This window comes from Oryzias melastigma, linkage group LG14 (genome assembly GCF_002922805.2).
Source record: "Oryzias melastigma strain HK-1 linkage group LG14, ASM292280v2, whole genome shotgun sequence".
NCBI classification, from domain to species: Eukaryota; Metazoa; Chordata; class Actinopteri; order Beloniformes; family Adrianichthyidae; genus Oryzias; species Oryzias melastigma.
Window position 1 is genome coordinate 12,081,807 of NC_050525.1, and position 25,143 is coordinate 12,106,949.

Genomic DNA, 25,143 nt, shown 5'->3' on the forward strand with positions numbered 1-25,143 from the left:
GAAAACGATATTGGATTGAGGCAGCTTTTCCAAACAGAATGCATGAAAAAAAACACCCAATCACAGTTTTACAACCATAAAGAATCAGAAAACTCAGAACCGCAGAGGCAATAGTACAGTTCCCTTCCCAATTTAAAGCCTAGTGGAGATTGGTCAACCACATAATCAAGAAGAGGTGATACCAGAGCAGACCTCTGCAGCAGCAGCTGCACACAAAAGCATCAAGGACCTATCACCACAGTGCAACTGCAACCACATGAACCGGACATCAGAGGGGGCTTTGTTGCACCCAAGCAAGCCAGGTCTCTCCAGTGACTTTTTAATGACTTTTTATTCACAGATCAAGACTTGAAACCAATCATCATATTGGAATCCCCTTAAACTTATGAACACTTAAATATTGAAAGCAGAAGTTGTTTTTCCCTGTAATATTTAACCACTAACATAACATTTTGGAAAATCTAAAATGTTAGACAAAAATATAAGGCAAAAATATGCATCTTAATTTAAAAAAGCTAAATATGGTCCAAAAGGGAGATTTTGTTATTAAGCAAAATATTTATTTTTAATACAATCACTTTAAAATTTCAGCTTCAAAACAATCTGAAACATGATTTAAAATGATTTTTTATTAAATTTTCTAATTTCTAATGCGATTTTTTAATAGTGATTAAAAAGATAATAATCTAAAGAATCTTAAAGGATTTGATTAATCTTTTGGATAAAGCATGATCCATACATGAGTCTGTTCAACAAAAAAAGCGATTATTTCTATGAAAACATATTCATATAAATCTATATTGGTGATAGGATTTTGCAGTGCAGCGCGTGCTCATCACGCACATCCTCTGCAGGCCTGCATGCCTATAAGCCTCACTTTTACCTGTGCTCAGAGCAGGACGGGTTTGTGCTCACGAGGTTAATGTAGTTAGTTAATGGCTTCTAAATGGGGAATCTGTCGGGATTTTTTTTTTTTTTTTTCTTTGGGAGGATGGTTGGATTTATTGCACTGGCGTATCCCAGTGGTTGCCTAGTAACGCGCTGGCAGTGGGCGCCGTAGAAGGATCTCTATGGTGGGCGCTCCATTAAAACCGTTGGCGCTCCTGACCTTGGCGTCGTGAATGCGCAAAGCGCACAGACGGTGCGGAGCAGCAGATAAGAGCGAAGATCTGCGCGTTTGATACCGACGCCGGGAGGAATATTTCCCACACACATACACACCCCTTTGTTTTGCAGCCACACGGGCATGATATGGAGGACATGTCGGGATGGAGCGCGGTCCAGCTTCTGTAAAAGCAGGTGAGTTAACCTAATAGATATATTTCCATTTTCCCCCTCTCCTCTCATCCTCTCCATCCTATCAGCTCACTGCTAGAATGCATGATTCTTTTCTCTGATAATATTCATCCCCCCCATCAGTATGATCCCACATCAGACCTAAATTAAACAAGCTTCCCATTCAGCGGTCCTGTCGACGCTTCGTGGGCTGTGGCTTGGTTTCTCTGTGAATCCTTGCAATAATTAATGAAACCGTGATCTTTGTGAGAGCTCCCTACAAGTTGAGGGTATTCCTGTGTATTTTACTGCAAAGTGTGGATTTATACCCTCCAAAGATGCTGTCGAATCACAAGGACATTGGAGTCTGGAATACAAGAATCCGTTTTTTTTTTTTTGTTTTTTTTTTTTTTCCTCCAGATGCTCTTGTGTGAAGGGCCCCCCAGGCTACCAGACCCCAATCGATAAGATGTTGTGCTAGAGATTTTTATTAGAGCTGAATTGTTGCTGAATTGTTTCCTGTCAGTGTGGAGATAGTATTGGTCTGAGTGAAATTGTGGCAATCATTTTAATAGGTCTTTTACAGATTATTGTCAGGTGAGCTCCTTTTGCCCAAATCATCCTAAAGATCCGACTGCTGCAGAACAGAACCGTTCTGGTTGTAAAACACTAAGAGTTTGCATATATCCGTTACTGAGTTCTAGGCATGCTGCCAGTCTAAATTGCCCAATAACTTGCCCTGTATCAAACATGACTGAGTGATGGTTCACTTTTATGACATGGCCCATTTGATATAAGCTATAAAGCTTTTATCCACATCTGCCCTGTCCTAGACTATAGGAGGTTGGAAGTCTATAACTGTTCTGATTGTATAAAAAAAATAAGTTTTTTTAATTTTTATTATTATTAGGAATACCTCTAAAAGAGGCTATACTTTTACTAAGCCAGTGAAGTCCGATATCACCCAGGCAAAAAAGAAATTTGCTCACTGTGGCACCACGCATGTTTATTTTATAAGGAAGGCCTCTCATTTTAAGAATATATATTATTCCTGTGATGTACGGCAGCGCTGTGGGCTTTTTTTCCTCCTTTTTTTTGTTATCAAATGTCAGGGCTGCTTATACAACTAATCAGACGGATGTCTCTTTCACTGACATTTCAGAGCTGACAATGATTTAACTGAAGGTTTTTTATTATTTTTTCCACACCTCCAAAATAACTCCAAACATGAAACACTTTTAGAACAGATGTTCCCCAATCTCAAGCAGAAATCAGGTTCATTTCAATGCTAATGTCTCTGGAGCTCTACATCATTGTCTTTGGTGACAGAACACGTCTTGTACATTTTTTTGGCTTAGGAGAACACGCATAATTGTTAATTAAATCAGACAAAGCAAGGCCTGGGGCAGACGAGTCCCATATTTCTCGGATGACCCTTTGTAATGGTGGGAGACTGAAATGTTTGTGTCGTTGCTCAGGATGGAATAAGCAAAGTGCACTGCTGCTGCTGCCGTAATGGATGGACGGAGCTGCGTTTGCTTGTGTTTGAATTCCTGCCACTGCAAACGAAATGTTGCAGCAACAGAGAGAAGCTGAAGGGACGACACGTGTGTTGAATCAGTAAGGCTTTGTCCCCTGTCCTAATAGATTGAAAAACGGAGCTGCAACCTTGGAAAAGCGAGATCCGTGCACATCAATAAATCTGCTCAGGTTAACAAGCTTGTTTTTTAATTTGCTCAATGACAAGAAAATGAGAAGACCTGATGTAGTCTGAATAACAAAGTAGTAGAGATATGTTTGTTAGAGCTTATATTAGAATGGATCTGGCAAAACTCGATAGTTCCATGTGACCATTAGATGATATTTGCTGTTTAATCTGAACAATTGGTGACAGATTACGTGCATGCATGGGAGCATTTCTTTGCATCAAGCTCCACAGTTATTGGAGTGTTTCCATAATCTGCAAAAATGTAACTCAGTGTGGAATCAACAGGAAAGAAATTGTTGGCTTGGCTCTGATTTGCAGATGAGCACTCATGCAGTAATTTAAGTAAACAGCTTAAACCCGGGCTGCTTTACTTCTTGATTGTTCACACTTTTTTGTATTAAAGACAGTTTTGCTTGCGGAAATAGTGAATTTCACTAAGAATTTCAGGGGTAAACTGCAAAAACTCAGATCGTCTCTTCTTCCTCGTCTTCCAGTTTGACTGTAATTACTTTCCTGTATGTGGAGGGTCTGTGGTCCCATCAGACGTGTTTATTCTGGGAGCAAGCAACACTTCCACTATGCATTTTCATGTCAGCAACTGACAGTGAAGCTCAGCTGTACTGGCAGAAATAACTCGGTTTGTGATGCTGTGCTTTTGAAATAAAACAATGAAACTTAACCAGGTCACACTTTTGATTCAACAGGAGTTTGTCCTCTTTTATCCTGGACTTTGAAGATTTGCCTGAGATGCTTTTTGGAGGTTTTACTGGAAAAAAAGGAGTTCTTTTTGTACTGAGCTTCAATTGATGGATCACAGGAAATGCATTCAAGTTAAACTTAAGAAATCGCATTCAAAAAGAGACACAATTGAGATTTTTTTAAAGATAAAAAACAATTTTACAGCTAGTTTTAACCACTTTCTGCAAGATCTATTTGCAAAAAAAGACATTTTAATTGAATATTTCACCAAAGAAGCAACAAAAGATTAAATGATACACAAAAAGCTTCTTTTTACCCTTTTTTAAATAGCTTTTAAAAAATGATCCCCTGTGAAGGAAGCCCTTCAGAGTCCATGCAGAGAGTTTCACTTCATGTCTGCTTTTAACGCAGTGTGGTCTGAGGGTTAGGAGATCATCCGGTGTTGCTTTCCCTCCTTCCCTGTTGGATACGGAGATTTCTCAGGATTCTCTGCTTCCTTTAATGTTGTGATGTACTGCACAAGACAAAATCCCCAAATTCTTTTCAGTCTGACACGGACAAGCTTTGTTCTTACACCCCTTCTCATACAGGAAGCTTCCCCCCTAAAAAGCTCTTCTATTAAATTAAAGCACACCATGCTTTTTTTTAGACTTCTCATATGTTATTTTTTCATATTCCACTTTTTGATTATGCAAATATTATTTGTTTTTAATGCACACACTTTGCATGTTTTCACAAAACTGATGTATTTTGTGTTAATTTGAGTGTTTTTCTTTCAGATTTCTTTACAATGCAATGAAAAGAGGGAGCAGAGGCTTTCCATACCTAGCCGAGGTGAACTTGGATTTGGAAACTGTTGGATCTAAAGGCGCACTGAGAGATGCCCGTTTGACAGAGTCGGTGCAAAGAGGCTGAACAGACACTAGAGTGTGCATTTGTGTTGTGTGAGGACGCCGTCTTGCTCAGACCATGTGGCTGGCTACGTTTAGAGGCCATCTGTTGCCTACACACCTGCTACATCAGCAAGGAACCACAACCATCGCCCACTGTGCCCTTCTTTGGTGGATATCATGTTCCTGCTGGTCACTGACCAAAGCAACAAGCCAGAAATTCTACCCGACGGTGACAACCCAGTTTGGGAAGCTGCGGGGCCTCAGGGTTCCAGTGCCCAGCGAAGTTCTCAGGCCAGTTGATCAGTACCTCGGGGTCCCCTATGCGGCGCCACCTGTGGGCGAGAAGCGCTTCATGCCGCCCGAGCAGCCGTCGTCTTGGTCAGGTGTGAAGAATGCGACCCACTTCATGCCTGTGTGCCCTCAGAACATCCACAGCACAGTGCCAGAGATCATGATGCCCATATGGTTCACGTACAACCTGGACACTGTAGCAACTTACATTCAGGATCAGAGCGAGGACTGTTTGTATCTGAACATCTACGCTCCGACAGACGATGGTGAGTCTTGCAGTAGCAACCTTCAACAACCATCACTGTTGCTGTTGCCCTCATTGTCTTGTGATCAGCGCTTGTATTGTTGCTGCCAACCCAAGGCTGATATTCCATTCAAAGCAATGCCATCTTTGTTTTTTTTTTTTTTTGTTTTTTTGCCATTATGCAGGTGTGCAGGAATTCATCTGGCAGCTGCTGTTTGATGTTGTTGCTTCTGAATTGATGTTTTGTGTAGGTTCACATTGAGCAACGCAAGCGAAAAAAAGGAAAAAAAAATCAATGAGGTATGTGCTTGTTGTCCAACCAAGAGACATCCAATGAATTATTGCTGAGTTTTGGCAGTGTTGACACACAGGTCTATTTAAACAAAGCAGCAATGTTTAAAATGGCGATCACACCATGTTGTCCTCTCACAGCATCGGCTTAACATAAAAAAGAGGCTGGAAAAAACCTGGCTTTCTGTTAAAAATTCACTATTAATGAGTCACTGTTCAGACAGTGTGTCTGATTGGGGGCCAATTAGTGAGGAGTCAACTGTCTATCGTGAGCTGAATTCCGTTCTGTTTCTGATCTGTAGGATTAATCAACGAAGGAACCTTTTTATGTGTGGATCTGTAGATTAGCGGAACAATGTGACACCGATCCACTGACAACTAACACGTTTCCCCTAATTCCGCCTCCTTCAACTAATTAGGTTTGCTTTCTGGGAGTGCATGGCCTCCCCTCTCTGCCATTCAGTGCAACACAAAACATTCAGCATTCAAAGTCGACCTGTGTTCTGCTTGTGTATGTAACACGCCACTCTTTGAGGATGTGTTTTTTTTTTCCTATGGTAGCATAGCAACAACAGACAAACAGCCTGCCTGAGAGGTGGATGTCCAAAATGGTGCAGCCCACATTTTTTAAAGCCCCTTGCCTGATGGCCGCCTATGCTGCAGACCGCAGCACCTGGCTCCTACACAAGTTAATTAAATGTCACTGCTACACATCTATTTCCAAAGCAGTCACTAAACCCCTTTTGTTCTTCACTTTTTTTTCTTTTTGCACGCCTTTTATATTAAAAAAAAAAAAAAAAAAAAAAACCTTGTAAGACATTTTTTGACTAATTAATTCTTCAGGTGTCGCGATGTCTGCTTATCTCCAGCCATCTTTTACCAAATTAAAGAGAATGTTTTGGAAATTTGAGCTACTTTAACTTATCTATTCAAGCAAAATGAGATTTTTATTAACTGTTAATTATGAACCAATATATCCTGCTGGCATTTACCAAAGGAATTGACAGTCGAAGACAAAGATGTAATTAATCATCAAGTAGAAATCACTTTATTCAAAGTAATTAGAGGATGTGTGAGTATGTGGGTGCATGTGTGCAAATTCTTATATCAAATAGGGAACAAACATTTGCACACTTGTATAAATCAACACTGTAAATATTTGTTATTAACCCTTTAACCCCGGAGCTCCAGTGTTTATGTTTATTTGATTTACTGTAATTTTGTAATTGTTAGGATGATCAACGTAATTCCAGCAGATTCTAAAGGAGAAAAGCCGCTTTTCTCCTTTAGAATCTGCTGGAATTACGTTGATCATGCTAACAATTAAAAAAATACAGTATGTTTATATATATTAATGAAGGAGATTAAGGATCTTTTTCCTCCTCAACCAGTTGTGTTTGCGCAGGATAAGTCAGATTTACCATGCCTTTTTGAATTCTCTACCTCTTTTTCCCTCCATGTGAATCCCAGGAAGCCAACACAGGAAAAAGGGGGCGTCTTTCTCACATGCCGAGATTCATATATCCGAAGGTATTTTTTTTTTTTTTTTTTTAAGATGCATGGAGTCTTTTTGAATTCTTGAAAGATTTTGTATTTCTTGAGACGTTTTCTTTCAAAGAACTTTACGGATCTTTTTTTTTTTTCTTTCAAGTGGAACAAGAGATCAGCTGTTATCCTATACCTGTGCATAAATACTACAGTTCCATCGATCCAAAGATGTTTGGAGATTATTTGAAATGAAGCAGATTTGTACATTTAATAAATTGTATTTGTTGTTGGTGCATCGTAAGAGCTTTGAACTTAGTTCAAAACTTTAAAGTCTCACATTGATCATCTTTTGAGCTATTTTAAGGGCATTCCCAGATGTATTTAAGTTATGAGTATTTCGGTTTTAGCCAAAATTTTAAAAACGGTTGTTTTCAAGTAGATTCTGCAGAGTGGTAGTCGTTCATTAGAAATTTGTCTCTCAGTAGGTTATGGGCGGGGCTGTTGGCACAGAGTAACTCCGCCCACTTTTCCCCTCCCCCTTTGCCGGGAGCTTGTGGCCCACCCTCTGTATTTTCTACCTCACAAATAAGCTATTTTTCAAACAGCATTTTTTGTCTGCTCCTGATTCATGACAATTTGAATAATAAAAAAGTACTTACAAATGTAATTTAAGTCTAATTGTCTATAGATATGTCCTCCATTTTTAGAAAAATACCACAACAGCATGTCAAAACACCAAAAACAGAATTTTCATTGGAGTGGGTCTTTAAATCTTTGGAGTGAACTTCCTTAAAACAGAGTTTAGGACCAAAAGGAGCTTTTGTTTCTCTGTGTTTTAAGCATTCTATAGTTTTGGTGCAAAAAACAAGTAAGAACACCTCCATAAACCATAACAACTTCTTGTTATGTTCACAAGCCTTATGAGGGTGTATTTTCTGTACTTATTTTGACTGCTGTTCAGCTTTCAAACCACAGGGCTGCCTCCATGATTTGCTTTTAAGCACATTTTCAAAGCGCTCTTCTCTCATGCTTCATGCAGAGCAGTCGAATATTAAGTTTTGGAAACAGCTTTCTATTAAGGCTCCATTTCATTACTGTTGTCCCTGCAATTGTGTGTTCATCCAGAGTGTGTGTCTGTGTCAACATTGCAGATATAAGGGACTCCGAAGCCCGACCTGTGATGGTTTATATCCACGGAGGCTCCTATATGGAGGGCACCGGGAACATGATGGACGGCAGCATTCTGGCCAGCTATGGGAACGTCATTGTTGTCACACTCAACTACAGAATTGGAATATTAGGTGATGAGAGTTTTTAATGCTGTCTCTGAATATCATACCGCTCTCTGATTGATGTCGTCGAATGTCAATCACTGCTTTTTTTTTTTTTTTCAGAAAGAAATTATGATAAATTGCTTTCATAAGTTCTAAATCGTAAAAAAAAAAAAACAGATTCGTGCTTATAAATTTAAGCACTTTGAAGACATTTAGAAGAGATGTGTTTGTCTGATCAGAGACAACATTGCAACAAAGTGTCAAATGAAAAAAAAAAACGTGCATTGCCTTCAGTTAATCTCTTATTTTGGTAAAAGAAAAAAAAAGTTTGGGGTTTTTTGGGGGAATCCTGAAAAACTTTTCTGACAGTTGAGCTTAAAATCTACCTAACTGCAGTTCAACAGAACCTCTAAATTCTCTACTTCTTTTTTCTTTTTTTTCTATCAGATTTAGAGCACAATTGATCTCTGGGTTTCTTTTTGTTACACCATGCTGCTTTACATAACTCATCAGCCTTTACTCTTTTGGAAATCTCTTTTGCTCTCCTCTCGACTCAGTAACATCAAAGTGAGTGAAGCCATGACTGACATGTGAAGAGGTCTCGGCAGAGCTGAGAACCTTACTGTCTGTTGATAAGACTGATTTAAATCAGTGTTTAACACACGAGACATTTGACTCCTATAACAAATTAATCCCAAAACTGTCAAACAAGACACAAAAGTTTTCCTTTTAAGTCAAACTTCATAGTTATATTTTATAGGCTTGCATAAGCAGTTATTTTATGTTGTCTGCCAATAAATATAGTTTTTTGTCTTAATCATTCAGAAAAAAATGCTGTCACATGGAATGTAAACTTATGATCACAAGTAATGCTTCCCTGACTGTCATGAGCATTAACAGAGTTAGGGCTATTTTTATTTCTACATTTTAACATTTGAAACTTCTAAACTCACTAAAGAGCTCTGTGTTTATCATGCAAGAAAAGACTTTGCTTTCATGAAGCTTATCAAAGAAGAGAAGTTGTTCAGATTTGATGAACAGAATCTATTTTTTTTCCTTCTTTAGGGGAAAACTGAGTGCGAAGTGCTGTAAGACTAAAGAAGGGAAACTCTGTAGGAGAAAGCAAAGGCATATTTACACCTGAGGGAGAATAGTGTCAGTTCTTTCAGACGCCCTGCTGGGCTACAGCTTTAGATCAAAGCTGTTATGTGTACTGTGGAGCTCAAATTTAGCTCTGCTTCTGCTGTCTGTCTGAACACATCAGGCTTTCTCAGCACCGGTGACCAGGCTGCAAAAGGCAACTATGGACTCCTGGATCAGATTCAAGCTCTCCGCTGGATCAGTAAAAACATTGGATACTTCGGAGGAGACCCAGGTCGCATCACAGTCTTCGGGTCTGGGATTGGTGCCTCTTGTGTTAGTCTGCTGACACTCTCTCACCACTCAGAGGGTAAGAACTAGTCACCAGGTTCAAGTTTGTCCAATTATTTTTTATGGTGGAATTATATGTATTGTTTAAAGTGTAGCTACACACGGTCAGGCTAAAAGATGAAGTGTTATGATATGGGTATAGTGTAAAAGGGGGGTATTTGTTGAGTAAGTGATTGCTTTTGTTCCTTTACTCAGTCTAATCAGGCTAAAAGCTCAGCCTTTTAAAACCTGAAGCCCTTAAAGTAGTCTACTGGCATTATAAAGTTCCCAACATGCTGTGAGCTGGACCTGTGACTAGTATTTTTTGAAACAGTGTATTTTATCTTTATTTCATATCTACAAAAGTTCCTTAGTTTGAAAAAATACCCCAAAATACTAAACTGAAATTATGTATTTGGACCTGAAACTTGGGATAGAAAGTGAATGAAGGAAGAATTTACCATTAAGAGTATTTGAATGTGAAGAAAACGAAGATTTAATAAAATAGGAGGTGGGGAACCAAGGCTGTAAATATAAATATCACACCTGGGGAAAAAAGAACATAATACTACAAGTGTATTTTAATCCTGATTGATCACAAGAAAACGGCTTTATTGTTCTTAGAAAACTAGATTTGTAGCAATTCCAAAAAAGGCAAATATGTTGTGTTTTTTAATCAATGACTGAGAGAGTGTAGTAGTTTGTATAGGATGCTGCAACAAACACAAAAAGGCATTCTGCTGTTTTTGCCAACATCGTTTGGCTAAACACTGGGCGGCACTATTTTTCTAAGAGCTGTTGTCTCTTAACTTTTGGATGGTATCGATGTATGTAATTTATTACTTTTTTTTGGTGGTAGATGGAAAAATCTGCAGAGGCAGGAGTGATGCTCCACATGCCAACACTTTAAAACGCCTTTTTTTAAACTAAAGCCACATAGAAGGATGCATTTGAATGCATCCTCAGCTCTCTGCACAGCTTGTTAGACACACCATATTAACAATTCTACATTTGCATTCTTCAAATACTAGGGGGAAAAAATTACCCTCTTCTTCCTAAAACAGTGTTGCAAATTGACCATTAGTTTAATATGCCCCCACTGTCATCTGCATGGAGAAAGCACCACATGAAACAAACAAGAGGATTCTGAGATTTTTCGGCTTCTTTAACAACAGAAAACGGCAAGGTTTCATCCTCTACTCACTGCTTTTTTGAGCGGCTCCTTATGGACTTTGGTTTCATGGTTCTTTGTACTGATTTATGGTCCAAACCAGCATTTATAGTGCACTTCAGAGGAAAAAAGTACAGTGGCACACCTATAAATCATTGAACTCAGGTTCACACGTTTTATAGTGCACCCCCTTTCTCTTGTGAGGCTGAGAGGAAAGAGGAAGGGAATCTATCTGGGAGCATAATCTTAGAGCAGACATTCAGCCATGAAGAGGAGCAGAGCGTGTTGACATGCAAGCTGTGACTTTTTGAGCTTGAGAGCAGTGCTTGAAAGCAAAAATGAAAGCTCTCAAAGCAAATAAAATACACTATATAATATTTGACATCTTCATATGGGATGTAGATCACACACAGTCAGTTGTATCAATGATTTCTAAGATTTACAATGTGGAAAAGATAACACCATTCTGTTGATTCTGATACAAAAAAAGGAATAACTTCCACCAACCTTAATGTAAACACAAAACTTTGCTGCAGCAGCTGCAGAAAGAGATGGAGACTTAATTTGGCAAATGCCAGAAGAACTTTATCTGCCTGACCTCATTTTACCATGTGTGGAATTTCATGGCGGATGAATTATAGTATAGGTCTTTTTTTTTCATGGTTTGGGTTTTGCCCCCTACTTTCAGTAAAGAGTAATCCTAATCCTTTAGGATACCGAGACATTTTAGGCAAAGCTATGCTATCAGCTGTGTGAAAGCAGTTTGGTACGGGCTCTTTTCAGTTCCACTAGACTGTGCCCCAGTGCACAAAGCAAAGATATGGTTGGAGGAATTTGTTGTGGGAGAGCTTTGCTGCCCCACACAGAGCCCTCCTCTTCTCTATGTAATCAAATATTCTTAAGAGAAGTTGAAAGAGGGATTGTGAGCCATAGCTTCTTGACCAGGAGCAAAATCTTACCTCATAATGCCTTATAAAATGATACAAGCTAACAAAACTGCAGCAAAAAACGTTTTTTCCCATAATTTTATCAAAACAGTTGTACCTTTTTGCTTCTAAATCCCTTATTTTGAATACCAAACAGTTTCAAAGTAACATTTAGTCAAATTGTTTTGTTTTTGTCTCCCAAGGTCTCTTCCACAGAGCCATCATCCAAAGTGGTTCAGCACTGTCCAGCTGGGCGGTCAACTACCAACCAGTCAAGTACACCCGCATGCTGGCTGAGAGGGTGGGCTGCAACGTGTTGGACACCGTGGACATGGTGTCCTGCCTGCAGAAGAAGACCGCCAAGGAACTTGTCGAGCAAGACATCCAGGCTGCCCGCTATCGCGTGGCGTTCGGTCCCGTCATTGATGGCGACGTCATCCCCGATGACCCCGAGATTCTGATGGAGCAGGGCGAGTTCCTCAACTACGACATAATGCTGGGTGTCAATCAGGGCGAAGGGCTGCGCTTTGTTGAAAATGCGATGGACCTGGAGGACGGCGTGTCTGGCAGCGACTTTGACTTTGCAGTGTCAGACTTTGTGGACAGTTTGTACGGGTATCCAGAGGGAAAAGACACGCTGAGAGAGACAATTAAATTCATGTACACAGACTGGGCCGACAAAGACAACCCAGAGACCAGGAGGAAGACCCTTGTTGCGCTCTTCACCGACCACCAGTGGGTGGAGCCATCAGTTGTTACGGCAGACCTACACGCACGCTACGGCTCACCCACTTACTTTTACGCCTTCTACCACCACTGCCAGAGCCTTATGAAACCGGTGTGGTCGGACTCAGCCCATGGAGACGAGGTGCCTTACGTGTTTGGCATTCCCATGGTGGGCCCAACAGATCTGTTCCCCTGCAACTTCTCCAGGAACGACATCATGCTCAGTGCTGTAGTTATGACGTACTGGACCAACTTTGCAAAGAGCGGGTGAGTCACAAGACAAAACTAAGATTTTATAAACATTATGAACATTTTATGATCCAAATGAATTATTGCTACACAATTTCGTATTTGTATCTTTCCACTAACTGCCTAAAATCCTATGGATTGGAAGCACGTTAGAAAATAAAATTTGTGTAATTCAATAAGGGAATTAAAAACAGATCCACTTTATCATTAAAGCAGGAAATGACCAGAGACCCTCTTTATACTCTTTATTCTAATACACGACGACTCAGTTGGCTGCATGCAGAACTGGCATATGGGATCCATGGTTTGTTCCCAGGGGAGCCCAATGAGCTGAATCCAGCGTGAGTCCATTGGAAAGACCCTTCACGCTACTCCTGAACTATGCAGCCACAGGAGGGCCTTGGTCTGGGTCTCCCTGTGCCTGTCCCAAGCCTGGATAAAATAGAGTTATGTCAGGAAGACACGTAAAACTCTCTGCCAAACCAAGAGTGCAGATGCTGATGGGATAGGTTGAAAGGTGAACAGCAACAACAGCAGTTATGTCCAAATTCCCTTCAACTACCTAACTAAAAAAATGAAGTAGTGTGAGACTATCTAGTGCCCTCAATGCTCACTATGTTTTTTATATGTCAAATTTGACATCACAAATTTTCAGAAGTAAAAACCTAATAAATATGAACATTTTACAAAGATTGTTTATGAATTCACATTCTAAAGATGAAAACTTGGATGATTTAAAAAAATATAACTTAAAATATTTTTTTTTCACATTAAAGATCATCCAAACGCAGTGCATTGTGGTCGATATTCGTCAATCTAGTGAGCATCACTGTTTTTTTGTAGAGACTTCTGGGACATCTCTGGTGCTCTGGATTTTGGAATTGTAAATTCGGACAGCTCTATAAAATGGTGAAAACACTATAAAGTGCACTATGCAGTGAGTAGTTGTTACAAACAGGCAGGCAGACGACTGGATCCAAGTCCGACACAACTATAAGTCAGTGAAGTTAAGGCATGGTCAGGCAGGCAGAGGTCACGAGGGACTGACCTCAGGGATTTCAGGGATCAGACTTCCCGTAACACAGTTCAGGCATCGGTCGGGGCAGGCAGCATACAAACAAAGTCAGAGCAGAATCAAGTTCAGGAAAACAGAATGTCAGGTCAGAATAGTAATGCTTGGTAATGTAGGCACAAACAATACTTCGCACTGAGCAAAGCTCAGTGCTTTGCTTAGACTCAGATGCATGATTGTCAATGGGATTAAGGTGAGCAAATACTTTTTGTTCAGTTGAATGATTGGATTCAAAACATAGCTTCCCTTTTTAAATGCTATGGTCATTGTATTTAATGTTTTTTATTATTATTGCAAACCAAATTTCCCTATATTTCATCATCAGGTCAAAAAAGAAGAAAAAAAAAGCTCTGAGGTTAAAGATCAAACTGTATTCATACTTAATTAGGTTTTTGAGATAAAACAAAAGTCTATTTAAAATTAACAAAAGGAAATTTCACATTCCATTTTGGGAACTTTAATGAGTTAGCATCATCAATGAAATGAAAGATGTAGAAACTTGTTGGAGGTTGGTCTGCTCTTTCTGGGTTTATGCACCATTAATAAACATGTCTGCGTTAAATTTAGTGAAAGTACTCAAACTAAGAATGTTCAATCATTAATTTTTGTCAGACATTTTAACTGATTTTTCCATCCAAAACATTAACAACATTTTGAGTTTTAGAACATTCATTTTACAATTTTCTCAGGAGTATTCTATGTTTTTCAACATTGTGTTGAAGAGAAATGCGTGTGGTGTTGTTGTACAGCCCTGTTTTTGTCAGGCATAAAAATTGTATGTTTTCCACTTAAATTTCATCTTCCTTATTGTAAAATGATGGACAGATTGGCGTAAACAGCTGCTCTCCTCATATTTTTGCTGATGCTTTCTTGTCATTTGCATTGTTGAAATGCACAGTTGATTGCTCCACACCTCCAATCTGACAAACCCTTTACTCATAAATGACACGTTTGGGATCATAAAGAGAAAAGTATCTGCAGAAACTGGCTACTTGATTTTAGTTTTGGTTCACATTAAAGAAAAACGGTTGCAAAAACCCACTAAAAATTACATCTTGTTTTTAATCCCAGAACTAGGTTAATCTAATTTTAAAACATGGATGTATTTAATTTGTTTATTTCTTTTTGCTGTTTTTAGTTAAGCTTATATACCAGGATTCGGTTTAAAAGGAAATGGGGTTAACAGGGAAAATGTGTGCCTGTCTATTGAGCCTACACCTGAGAGAGGAATGTGCTGCTGCACTGCAGAAGTAACCCACGATGAATGCAATGTAGGATGACTTCAGCAGCAGGCAAAAGCAAAGCAAAGGTCATGTCTGCTGCTACGCCGAGTGGAAATGTGGGGATGCTGAGCCCATGAGAAAAGATGGGGACATACCAATGCGTTCTAGCTTATTTTGCTCTCTATCTGTGAAGAATTGTTTCTTTTTTTGCCATTTTATTTAAGAAGAGGTCTTCTTTTTCTAGTAGATCAGACACATTATGTTTTAATTACCTTCATTTTAAAGTTATTATGTGCAGAGTGAGTGGGAAATGCAAAGAATTAAAGTAATTAGAAAATCACAGATAAAGTTCTGTTCTGTTGGAACAAAAGGTTGGTTAATTTGACAGCAAAGTAGTTGATTAAAAAAAAAAAATCCTACAATTACATAATCTCAGTATTTCTTTGTGGAAACATGACGAAATGTGTAAGTCTCTTTGGTTTTTAAAGTTTACTCTGTTATGTGTTTACAGGGATCCCAACAAGCCGGTGCCGCAGGACACCAAATTCATCCACACTAAAGCTAACCGCTTCGAAGAGGTGGCCTGGTCTAAGTACAACCCATACGATCAGATGTACTTGCATATTGGCCTGAAGCCTCGTATTCGTGACCACTACCGCGCCACCAAAGTGGCCTTCTGGAAACACCTGGTGCCCCATCTGTACAACCTCCATGACATGTTCCATTACTCCTCCACTACCACCAAAGTCACCCCCCTGGATCCTACCCAGTCCAATGGCAAGAGGTCGGGCAGCACCGGACGTCCTCCCATATCCACCGCCAACAGTCACGGCGAAGGGGGCGGTGAGATGGGTCCTCTCATCATGCCGAACCCGAGAGATTACTCCACGGAGCTCAGCGTAACCATCGCCGTAGGGGCGTCATTACTCTTCCTCAACGTTCTGGCCTTCGCGGCGCTTTACTACCGCAAGGACAAGCGCAGTCGACAGGAAACGTCCCAGCAGCCCAGTCCTCAGCGTGAGAGCAAAGGCAACAGCGCGGGTCACACCAACACAGTGGACGAGACCCTGTCGTCCCAGCAAAGGAACCCCTGTGAGGCCCTTCACAATCCTCTCCACGTCTCGCCCAGCTACTCCATCAGTCAGCGCCGCTCCCCTGATGACATCCCTCTAATGACCCCCAACAACATCACCATGATCCCCAATTCCCTAATGGGCCTCTCCAACATGAGCCCATATAGCACCTTTCCTGCTGGCTACAGCTCGGCTGGTCTGCCCAGCACCCACTCAACCACGCGGGTATAGCTTCACAGCCAACGGAGAGGAGAAATATTGTATACACAAAACGTAAAATGTAAAGCTGTATTTAGGATGTGTAGATAAAAGAAAAAAAAGGATGGAGGTTGTTTATTCGTTCTTTTCCAGAGGTGTTACGCCACCAACATCCTGCCTTTGCTCTCTCGTGATAGGAAATCTAACTGCTTAGTCATTTTATAATAACCAGTTTCAACGGTGGTAAAAAAAACATAAAATAAAAAGTGCATTTCATTTTTCACTTTGGCTTTTTTGGAACTTTACCCTGCAAGAACTTAGTATAATGTTTATACAGTTGGATTTGTATGAGAAGCTTTTTCTTACTCTGTGATATCTATTTTGCTCTCGTGGGACAAAGTGACATTACAATTTGTGGTGGACAGAGATGAGTTCTGGAAAAAAAAGTAGAAAAGTAGTATTATGATTACTATATTCAAGCTATTTTATACATCTCTCTCATTTGACATTGCTTATTATAAAAATGTATTTTTACTGTAATTGCTTTAAAAATGCCTTGTACATTGCTTACAACAGGAATTACTGTGGAATCATAGCAGAAACCATGAACATCTCACCTAGATAATGGTCAAACTGTAAAAAAAAAATCATTTAAAATGTTTCCATCTGGTCATAGAAATATTGAAACTGGTGGAGGAGTTGGTGGATGGGTCAAAAAAATGACAGTCTAAAATGTAAATTAGGCATTTTTTAAATGAATCATTCACTTTTGCATTACGTAGTGTCGTGTGACTTATTGTAGTCTACTTGAGTATCCTTGCTATATTTTAGCTTTATGTGCTCATGATTTTTGCTAAGTACACTAGTAATATAACTTTTGCCTCACTATAGACAAAAATAATTACTTAAGATGTGTTTCACTGACTAACTCATATTTTTTTGGCTTTCCTTCTTTGTACAGCATAATCTTAGACCAATATTTAATTTCTTGTTTGTTTATGAATACTGTAAGGAGAGATGACTCTAAATGTATATATACCAATTCAGTTATTCACACTTAAGAGGGAGTTTTAAGGGACTGAAAGACTTTAAAGGATTGGGACCCCGGAAACCATAAATCCAAAGGAAGTCCTTTACTGACTGGACATATAATGGGAGATCCGATTTGTTTCCTTTGAACTTATCATAACATTGTTTTACCTAAATGAGGAATTATTAAAAGATTTTTCAAACTAAAGGTGGATTTTTTCTGACATCGGAATTTGATCAACCCCTTAGTCACACCCTGCTGGAAATGACAGATGAAGGTCAGAAAGTGACATTTGAGAAACCGGGATGGTGCACTCACTTCCCGTCTCCTCTGAAAATCATGGGTTTTTTTTGCAAACTTTAATTTGCACGACCAAACTGTTGCAACATCGACGTGATTTTGCGCCATACATTTCAATCATGTGCACTTCTAATGCTATGTCCTGCAACATTATAGAAAGGTAATGTAATCCCATCGGTGTGCTCCTTCATTTTTAGAAATGCACTAAAGCTCTGCAAAGCTTAACCGCAGCTTTCGTTTGGAGTTAAAATTGGACTGAACATGATGCTTGAGAATTAAAAAGTGGGAAAAACATCAGACAGAGCTTTTCATCTTGTGTCATTTTAACACTATTAGTTGCTTGGTTGAGCTAAATGATGGATGAAACCTGTCTGCAGTATTTCAATAATTCATTTCATTCAAATGGTCTTTATTATGCGGCCTCATGGGGAGCACACCACGGATTGACCAAATGGTTTTCTGATGGACCTAGGAAAATGTCCTGATTTCTAGATTTCTACACCTGGTTTATCAAATACATGCATGGTAAAAAAAAAAAAAAAAAAAAAAAAAAAATCTCACATTTTCATTGTAGACATAATAAATCAATTAACCAGCAAAATATCACAAACACTGAGGCAATTCAATTTTTTTAATCTAAAAAAAAGATAACAAAAGGAATGTGATGCAATTAAAACAAAACAGAGGTTGAAAAAATGTGATTTATTAACATAAACTCCCTTATCTGGAATAAGTTTAACACAATTCCTATACACAAAAAAGAAGATTTGACACGGCTGGATTTTTAAAGATTATTGTGTTTAAGTCACTGACTTCACCTATAAAGAAGCTGTGAATTGTTGAGTTTCAGTTAACCTAACTGAATGACTGACAGAGCTGTGGGTACATAACAGTTGGAAATGAAGGTTCCTCAACGACCATGTAGTGGAAAAACACCCAAAAGGATTTCTAAACATAAAGGAAAATGAGGATTACTTAACTGACACCATGAAAGAAATAGCAGAGCTGCCCATCTGACTTTCGCCAAACTAATGAGAGAGCCTGGCAGCAGCTGCCGTGGCTCCTGAAGCTGAGGGTTAATGAGCTGATCACATTCAGATGTGCTCACTCAGAGAATGGAGGGACCACATTACCACAAGCATGCTGCATTACTTGTACTTTTAACTTTTTGTCATTAAAAATAAGGTTTTGTAAAATAGTGTGAACATGAGTTGCAAAACAAGAGTATTCTTGTTCATTTATCGCTTTACAGTAGCAGCTATTTTTTTTACAATTTCCTGATCGTCATTTCAAATCTAATTAAAAAATTTGATTTTCTGCATTGACAAACGTTCAAGCAAATTCAAAATATAAGATAAAAAAAAGTCGAATTCTTGCTGACGTAGTCCAAAGGCTCAAATCACAAACACCCTCTTATGTAAATAGCACAAACCGTGTTTTACTTTGCTTTGCAGAAAAAGATGTATATTTTTTGCTTCTTCGTAGAAGACGATCACTGCTGGAAAAAAAGATGGATGTCTGTATTTAAAACATAAATAATGAGGAATGAAAAACAGAAACCAACACACACAGCAAATAAACTCAGTGTGTACAAGTAACTGATATGGTGTGTTTCTAATCATTTCTAGCTAAACATATATTAATGATTACCGTATTTGAAACTAAAATTACATTTTCAGAGTATTGCAATAGACTAAAATCATCTGTATTAATTAATGACATTCTTCTTTTATTTTGATTGTGTATTTTCTTCATCTTAATTACCCACAGTGCTCATTGACCTCTACAATAACAAGATTTTATGCTTAATCAAAAAATTTTTTTTTTTTATCCATCTCTTGAATTTTGTCCTGATCCTTTAACTGCTAACATCACTCTAAATTTACATCTGAAAGGTGAGAACTGTTTGAATTCCTCGCATCTTCCTCTCAAAGATTTCCTGGAAGCCATTCATTTTGCACTTCACAATCAGTTTTAATTAATGTTTTCTATAAACAAATTACTTAATGTCTGATTGCTCCAGAAAAAGCTTCAGAAAGAAAGCCAAAAAAAAAGAAGACCATCAAGTGGCTCATTTTAAACAGGATTAAGAGGTGTCAGTTTATGTAAAACCTTTCAGAGTATAACTTTTAAGGGCCAATTTGTTAAAATTGTGTCTGCATTAGTTTTAAACATACATTTGGATATATAATAATGGTCTTTCTATACAAACAGATTTTTTTTTATTTAATAGCACTATTATCACATTTCCATCTATCAAATCCATCTTTTTTTGTATTGTCATCTTAAAATCTCAAAAAAGAGGATGTTTGCTTTCTTCTCTCCTCAACAGCGGGGGGTTTTCTCCTGCTTCACACTGGCTCTTTTGTGGTGAACCCAGCTTTGACATCAACTGGGTCAAACACTAGGGAGAGGGGGGGAGAGGACGGCAGCTGGACCCGACCATCAATGTCACCGTTGTTGGTTAACTTAATCACTGTCAGCCCCTGCTTTTCCATTTTATTTCTCGTCTTTGTCTGTGCATACTTTTTATATCTGTCTTTCTGAGCAAGCTGCTTTTTAGACAGCGTCTCTATGGTGATAAAGTCCACCATGTGGAGCGTGCAAACATAGGACACGTGCATGCTGGCAATCAATATGTCCTTTATTATGAATGAATTAAATGTGAATTAGTGGGAATAAAAACATATCAATATGAAAATCCTATCATCTAGACATTACATTTTTAGTGATGAATTATAGCATCTTTGCACCAAAAATAAAAAGCATTATTTAATATAGTCAGGTAATAATATAGAACAGGTGTGACATTTAATTTCTAATATCTTGAGTCAACACTGCATGTGGACACTTGCACTTTACAAAAACCATCTGCTTCCCGAAAGCTTCAAAAATCGGATAAAAGTTCAGATAAGGATTTTGGTCCTGCTGGCCCCCTGTCGTAAATCCAGTGGCTACACAAATAATGACTGGCAGCTGAAATGGGACTTTGTGACTTTAAGATGTGACTCGGGGAGACGTGGTCTATCTATTGTTGATGGGACAAAAGCTCGAGTCAGATTCATATAGGAGTGGCGGGGAATAACTTCTCATATCCTCATATCGCAGTCACAAAGCCATCCAGCCAAACTTCAATTTCACCCACACTTCTTTGTGGACATGGGTGAGTGCAGACAATTTGTAATTACTCTTATCATTTCTTAATAGTGTCATTTGAATAACTGGATTTTAATAACTTACTGCATTTGAATATGTTGCTTCCATGCTTTAATATCATTCTTGAGTAATGTGGGAGTAATCTTCTCGCTAATAAATCACCCATTTTATTCCATCAAATAGATTATTAAACAATATTGAAATTCTGCTTCCTTGCTCTTTGTTTTTGTTGCCAACATGCAGCTCTCTTCAATGTGCAAAAAGGATTTCAGGATTTAGAAAAAGAGAATTTTTTGAAAAAAAAAAACAGAAGAAGAAGTTCTCATTGTAATTCTTTTTTTAGCAACAGTTTAATAAAGTCAAAGTGGCTGAGAGAAATGGGCATCAACTCTCATCATGCCGGGGCCATGCCAGGTCACTCATGTGAAAGAGGTCAGACACTCCCACATGTGGCACGGCAGAAATTAGCAAATTTCCATCAGAACTTTGGAAATTTCTCGTCACTCACAAAGAGCTTGATGACTCTTTTTTTCAAAGTTTTTGAGCTACTCGAAAATATTAATATTGAATCCTGAAACAAGTGACTTGCATTATTTTATTTTTTTGGAACAGGTACAAAATGGAGGCAATGATGACATTTTTCTCACTATCACTATAACCACCACCACTGCAGCTCCTGCGGATGTGTGGGAGTCTGCAAGCACTTTTTGGGGACTATTAAGGCTTCCTGCTGTTACTATTTTTACTCTGCAGGCAGATTGTTTACAACACTGTTGTCTCCTTCCTACTACTGAAAGATTTAAGAAAACAAGTCAAATGGATTTCAAGATTTTAGCAACATAAAAACATTTTTAGGCCTATATTAATTAGAATTTGTTTTTATTAAGTGGGCTTGGTGTTGTTGTGAAAATATTCAAATAGCCCCCACCCACTCTTTAAATACTTGAACTGAGCCCCCACCAGCATTGTTGCTCAGTGCCATGGTACCAGCCTCAGCCAGCCGTGGGTGGCTTCACTAGTAACGCTGCTATTGGTATTGAGACGTCCCGGTGACCCCTCCATCGCCACACACCACACTGTGTGTGTTGTGGCTCGATTGTCTTTGTTTGTTTGACATCACTGCCCTTTGTTGCTCCCCGATAGATGCAGACACAATGGATATTGTATCTGCAATCACAAAGAGAAGCTCTTTCTTCAAGGCCCCATCCCCAAAGTGGCTCGGTGACGCCTGTAACTGCTGGAGAAAGAGGGTTGGACTGGGTTTAGTAAGGGCTACACTGTGAGGTGTTGGCACAAGCAGAAGAGCTGTCACATACGGATGAAATCAGCGCAGAGAGGCTCATTGAACAGTAGCAAACCTTGTAGGCAGCTCTGATCATCACAGTCTGGCGCTGGGATCTTTCTCGTTGTGGAATACAAGATCAGAGGAAGCAAATGTTTCCGGTCAGGCAGCCTTGGCTTTGCAAAGCCTTAGGTGCTTTCCTCTATCCCATTTCTGGCAATGCATTTATTAACAAATTGGATATTTGCTCCCAGCTTCAGCATCCCCTCTTATATGGAAGAAGTGCATGAGGCTGTTGTGAAGGCGGTGGTGGCTGCTTCTGTTTGGACGCTTCGTTGGGAATTGCTGCTTGAACTCTTTTTGTCTAATTTGTTTCTGTTGCTTCCTTGCCTGTTGGTGGGCTTTTGTTGTACGCTCATGGATTTGCAGGCTGAGCGAGCCCTATTTCTTAGCCCCCCAATGAGATGAAAGACTCCCCCCATCGTGGCATAGATGTGCTGTGTGGTTATTTGTGCGGTGTGTGCCGCCTGTGTGCTGATATATTATGCCCCTTCAGGTTGTTATGATTGCTGTATCCGGTGCATTGGGGCAGTGCCCTACCCGTCGCTGGTGGCCACCCTGCTGTGCTATGCTGGCATGGCATTGTTTTGTGGCTGTGGACATGAAGCGCTGACCCAGACCGAATACCTTGTTGAGACTTACTTTGCCAGGAACGTCCAGGACTATGTCGTCATGGCGTCTTTGTGAGTAATCCTCAGCTACCATCTTTCACAATGAGTTTAGTTTCACAGTTTGACTGACTTCTCTCTGTGGTTATTCCAGCATCAAGTACTTCCAGTATGTGATCTACGGTCTGGCGTCCTTTTTCTTCCTCTACGGTATCTTGTTGCTGGCTGAGGGTTTCTACGCCACAAGTGCAGTCAAGCAGACCTTTGGCGAGTTCAGGAGCACCCAGTGTGGCCGCTGCCTCAGCCTGACGGTGAGGACATGTCTGGGGGTGGAGATAATGAGGGAGGGTGAAGATGATGTCAAGCTAAGACACTGAATTCTGGTTTGTCGTATTTTTTTTTCTGACTCTGACACCTGACCACAAAGACTAACAAACCTGCCCTCTTTTTCTTTCAACAGTTTATCGTAGTGACATACATCTTGGCCTTCATCTGGCTTGCAGTGTTTGCCTTCACCGCCGTCCCAGTCTTCTTCCTGTTCAACATGGAGCAAACCTGCCACAACATCAACCTCCTGGCTGAGACGACAGCCAGCATTAATCAGCACAGCTGGATCTGTATGGACGCGAGGCAGTATGGTGGGTTGCTCTCATAATGACTGACCGCATATCCTCCTGATGAGAATGTTAATGTGTCCTTGAGAGCATTGAATTAATCAGAGGGGAGTGGCCGCAGGACTGATGGCTAAATTAGCGATGAAATAATAAAGATGACTGCGGCTTAATTTCTTTATTGCTCTTTCCCTCGTATGCAAGCAGGAGCCCACATATGTCACCCGCTCATGATTCATCACCGGTAAGACGTTGCTCACTTGCGTCATGTTTTCATTTAAGGTCTGCTCCCTTGGAATGCGGTGCCAGGCAAGAGTTGTGGACTGACCCTGGCATCCATCTGCAAAACCAGCGAAGTGAGTAGATGTAGACAGGAAGAATATTCTGCTTTAACATATCAGTATTTGTGTAGCAAGTAACTGAGCATTATTATACATGGGAATGGTAATAACTTGCAAGAGATTGATTTACTCAGTATGTGTTGAAATGTTTTATCCACAGTTCCACCTGACCTATGACTTGTACATTGCTGCATTTGCTGGAGCCGGAGTCACTCTGTTGGCACTGGTGAGAAAATACTTTCTGCACTTACCGATCATTCAAACTGTCTTATAAAAATGTGAAAAATAAACCAAATTATTTTTTTAAAAGAGATCATGTTATCAGTATTTAAACATTTGATTGTTTGTATAATATTTGGTCATTCACATTTTGGGGGGGATTTCTTTGGCATATCTTTGACGTAGGACCAACTTTTGCTTTGTGGTGCTCTGTTCAGTTTACCAGATTTCTCTACTATTTTCTTTTTTCTTTTATTTTCTATTCTATTCTATTCCAACAGCTGCTCTGTTTCATTCATATTGATGAACTCTTCCTTTTCTGTAGAGCTATTGTAGAAAAAAATATATTTATGCTTACTGGTTTGCTGTATTAGCAGTAACATGGTTTATAAATATTTAGCTTTGCTTCTTATTATCTAAACTTGCAAATTCCAAACCAACATGCTTTCCTCTTCCTTAACTATGAATAACTTTTAAGAAATGATTTCCTTTTTCTCTTTCTTAACCCTCCCTTATCTCCTTTTCCCATTTTCTTACAGTTTCTGTATCTAATTGCCACCACCTACAACTACGCAGTCTTGCGTTTCCTGGGCAGGAAAGGAATTCGTTAATCTGCCCCGTTCTCCTTCGTTTTCTGGCAGCAAGGTGGACATCCAGCTCACGCAACGCTAGATCTGAACTCTTCATCCTCCCCTAGAAAAAAAGCACCTTTCAAACCTGGATCATCTGCTGTTCTTGTAGATGTTTAATAACAGACAAATGGTTCTCATCCCTGTCATGAATGAACAACAGGCAGAGATGAAGATAATTCTGACCCAGTAATGATCCCCCCGGATGAATCTCTTGCATTGTTCGTTTTCCTTTTATGACTTTTCATTTTATCCTTTTTGTAAGCCTTCCCTATTTCTGGCTGCGATGTACGATACTCCATGAATAATTAAAAGCTTTGCCAGCTTGCTTTGCAAGTCATAACTGTATGCACACTATTCAGTCTCTGATGTGCATATTGGTTCTGAGCATGATTTTGCGGCTTCCTCATTATCAGCATCTTACATGTCAACATTGTGGATCTAAAGCGGGGGAAATTGAATGTGCCAGATTTTCTCTTTGAGCTTTTAATCCAACATGAAGTTCACTGTGCATTTATCACAGGCTCTTATTGATTTGTTTGAATGCCACAGTCTATGGATGGGTTTTAGATACTAGCTAAAAAAAGTAATAAAGGGACTTTTTGTTTCTTTAACTAGTCTCCACCTCACTTGTTTGTGTGCACATTTGTATTTAATTCAAATAAAACTTTTGAAATCTGAGGAGTTTATTTGTAA

The 25,143-nt window shown here is 39.4% G+C and overlaps 2 protein-coding genes across 6 annotated transcripts; both read left to right on the forward strand.

Moving 5' to 3' along the window:
• Positions 1 to 825: 825 nt before the first annotated feature.
• nlgn3b (neuroligin 3b) lies at positions 826 to 17,448 on the forward strand. Of its 3 annotated transcripts, none has more exons than XM_024261844.2 (7): positions 829 to 1,299; positions 4,462 to 5,132; positions 6,872 to 6,931; positions 8,041 to 8,190; positions 9,428 to 9,613; positions 11,874 to 12,663; positions 15,452 to 17,448. In XM_024261844.2, exons 2-7 carry the CDS (start codon positions 4,652 to 4,654, stop codon positions 16,242 to 16,244), a joined length of 2,460 nt encoding a protein of 819 aa, XP_024117612.1. In that variant the 5' UTR covers positions 829 to 1,299; positions 4,462 to 4,651; the 3' UTR covers positions 16,245 to 17,448. The 3 variants fall into 3 exon arrangements, with proteins under 3 accessions (XP_024117622.1, XP_024117612.1, XP_024117616.1); XM_024261848.2 differs by lacking the exon at positions 829 to 1,299 and adding an exon at positions 2,210 to 2,895 and having other exon boundaries at positions 15,452 to 16,244; XM_024261854.2 differs by lacking the exon at positions 6,872 to 6,931 and having other exon boundaries at positions 826 to 1,299; positions 15,452 to 16,244.
• Positions 17,449 to 20,565: 3,117 nt separating this feature from the next.
• plp1b (proteolipid protein 1b) lies at positions 20,566 to 25,128 on the forward strand. Of its 3 annotated transcripts, none has more exons than XM_024261895.1 (7): positions 20,566 to 20,704; positions 22,536 to 22,722; positions 22,802 to 22,958; positions 23,108 to 23,285; positions 23,541 to 23,614; positions 23,760 to 23,825; positions 24,358 to 25,128. In XM_024261895.1, the coding sequence occupies exons 1-7, from the start codon at positions 20,701 to 20,703 to the stop codon at positions 24,427 to 24,429; spliced, it is 738 nt and encodes a 245-aa protein (XP_024117663.1). In that variant the 5' UTR covers positions 20,566 to 20,700; the 3' UTR covers positions 24,430 to 25,128. The 3 variants fall into 3 exon arrangements, with proteins under 3 accessions (XP_024117663.1, XP_024117653.1, XP_024117672.1); XM_024261885.2 differs by lacking the exon at positions 20,566 to 20,704 and adding an exon at positions 21,972 to 22,171; XM_024261904.2 differs by lacking the exon at positions 20,566 to 20,704 and adding an exon at positions 21,974 to 22,140.
• The last annotated feature ends 15 nt before the right edge of the window (positions 25,129 to 25,143 follow it).

Bases quoted from the DNA above. Each gene is read 5' to 3' on its own strand.
- plp1b (XM_024261885.2), top strand. From the start codon at position 22,132: ATGTTTCCGGTCAGGCAGCCTTGGCTTTGCAAAGCCTTAG. The intron at 22,172-22,535 runs GTGCTTTCCTCT...ATGCCCCTTCAG, and splicing joins TTGGCTTTGCAAAGCCTTAG to GTTGTTATGATTGCTGTATC. The intron at 22,959-23,107 runs GTGAGGACATGT...TTCTTTCAACAG, and splicing joins GCCGCTGCCTCAGCCTGACG to TTTATCGTAGTGACATACAT.
- nlgn3b (XM_024261844.2), top strand. From the start codon at position 4,652: ATGTGGCTGGCTACGTTTAGAGGCCATCTGTTGCCTACACACCTGCTA. The intron at 6,932-8,040 runs GTATTTTTTTTT...TCAACATTGCAG, and splicing joins CGAGATTCATATATCCGAAG to ATATAAGGGACTCCGAAGCC. The intron at 12,664-15,451 runs GTGAGTCACAAG...ATGTGTTTACAG, and splicing joins ACCAACTTTGCAAAGAGCGG to GGATCCCAACAAGCCGGTGC.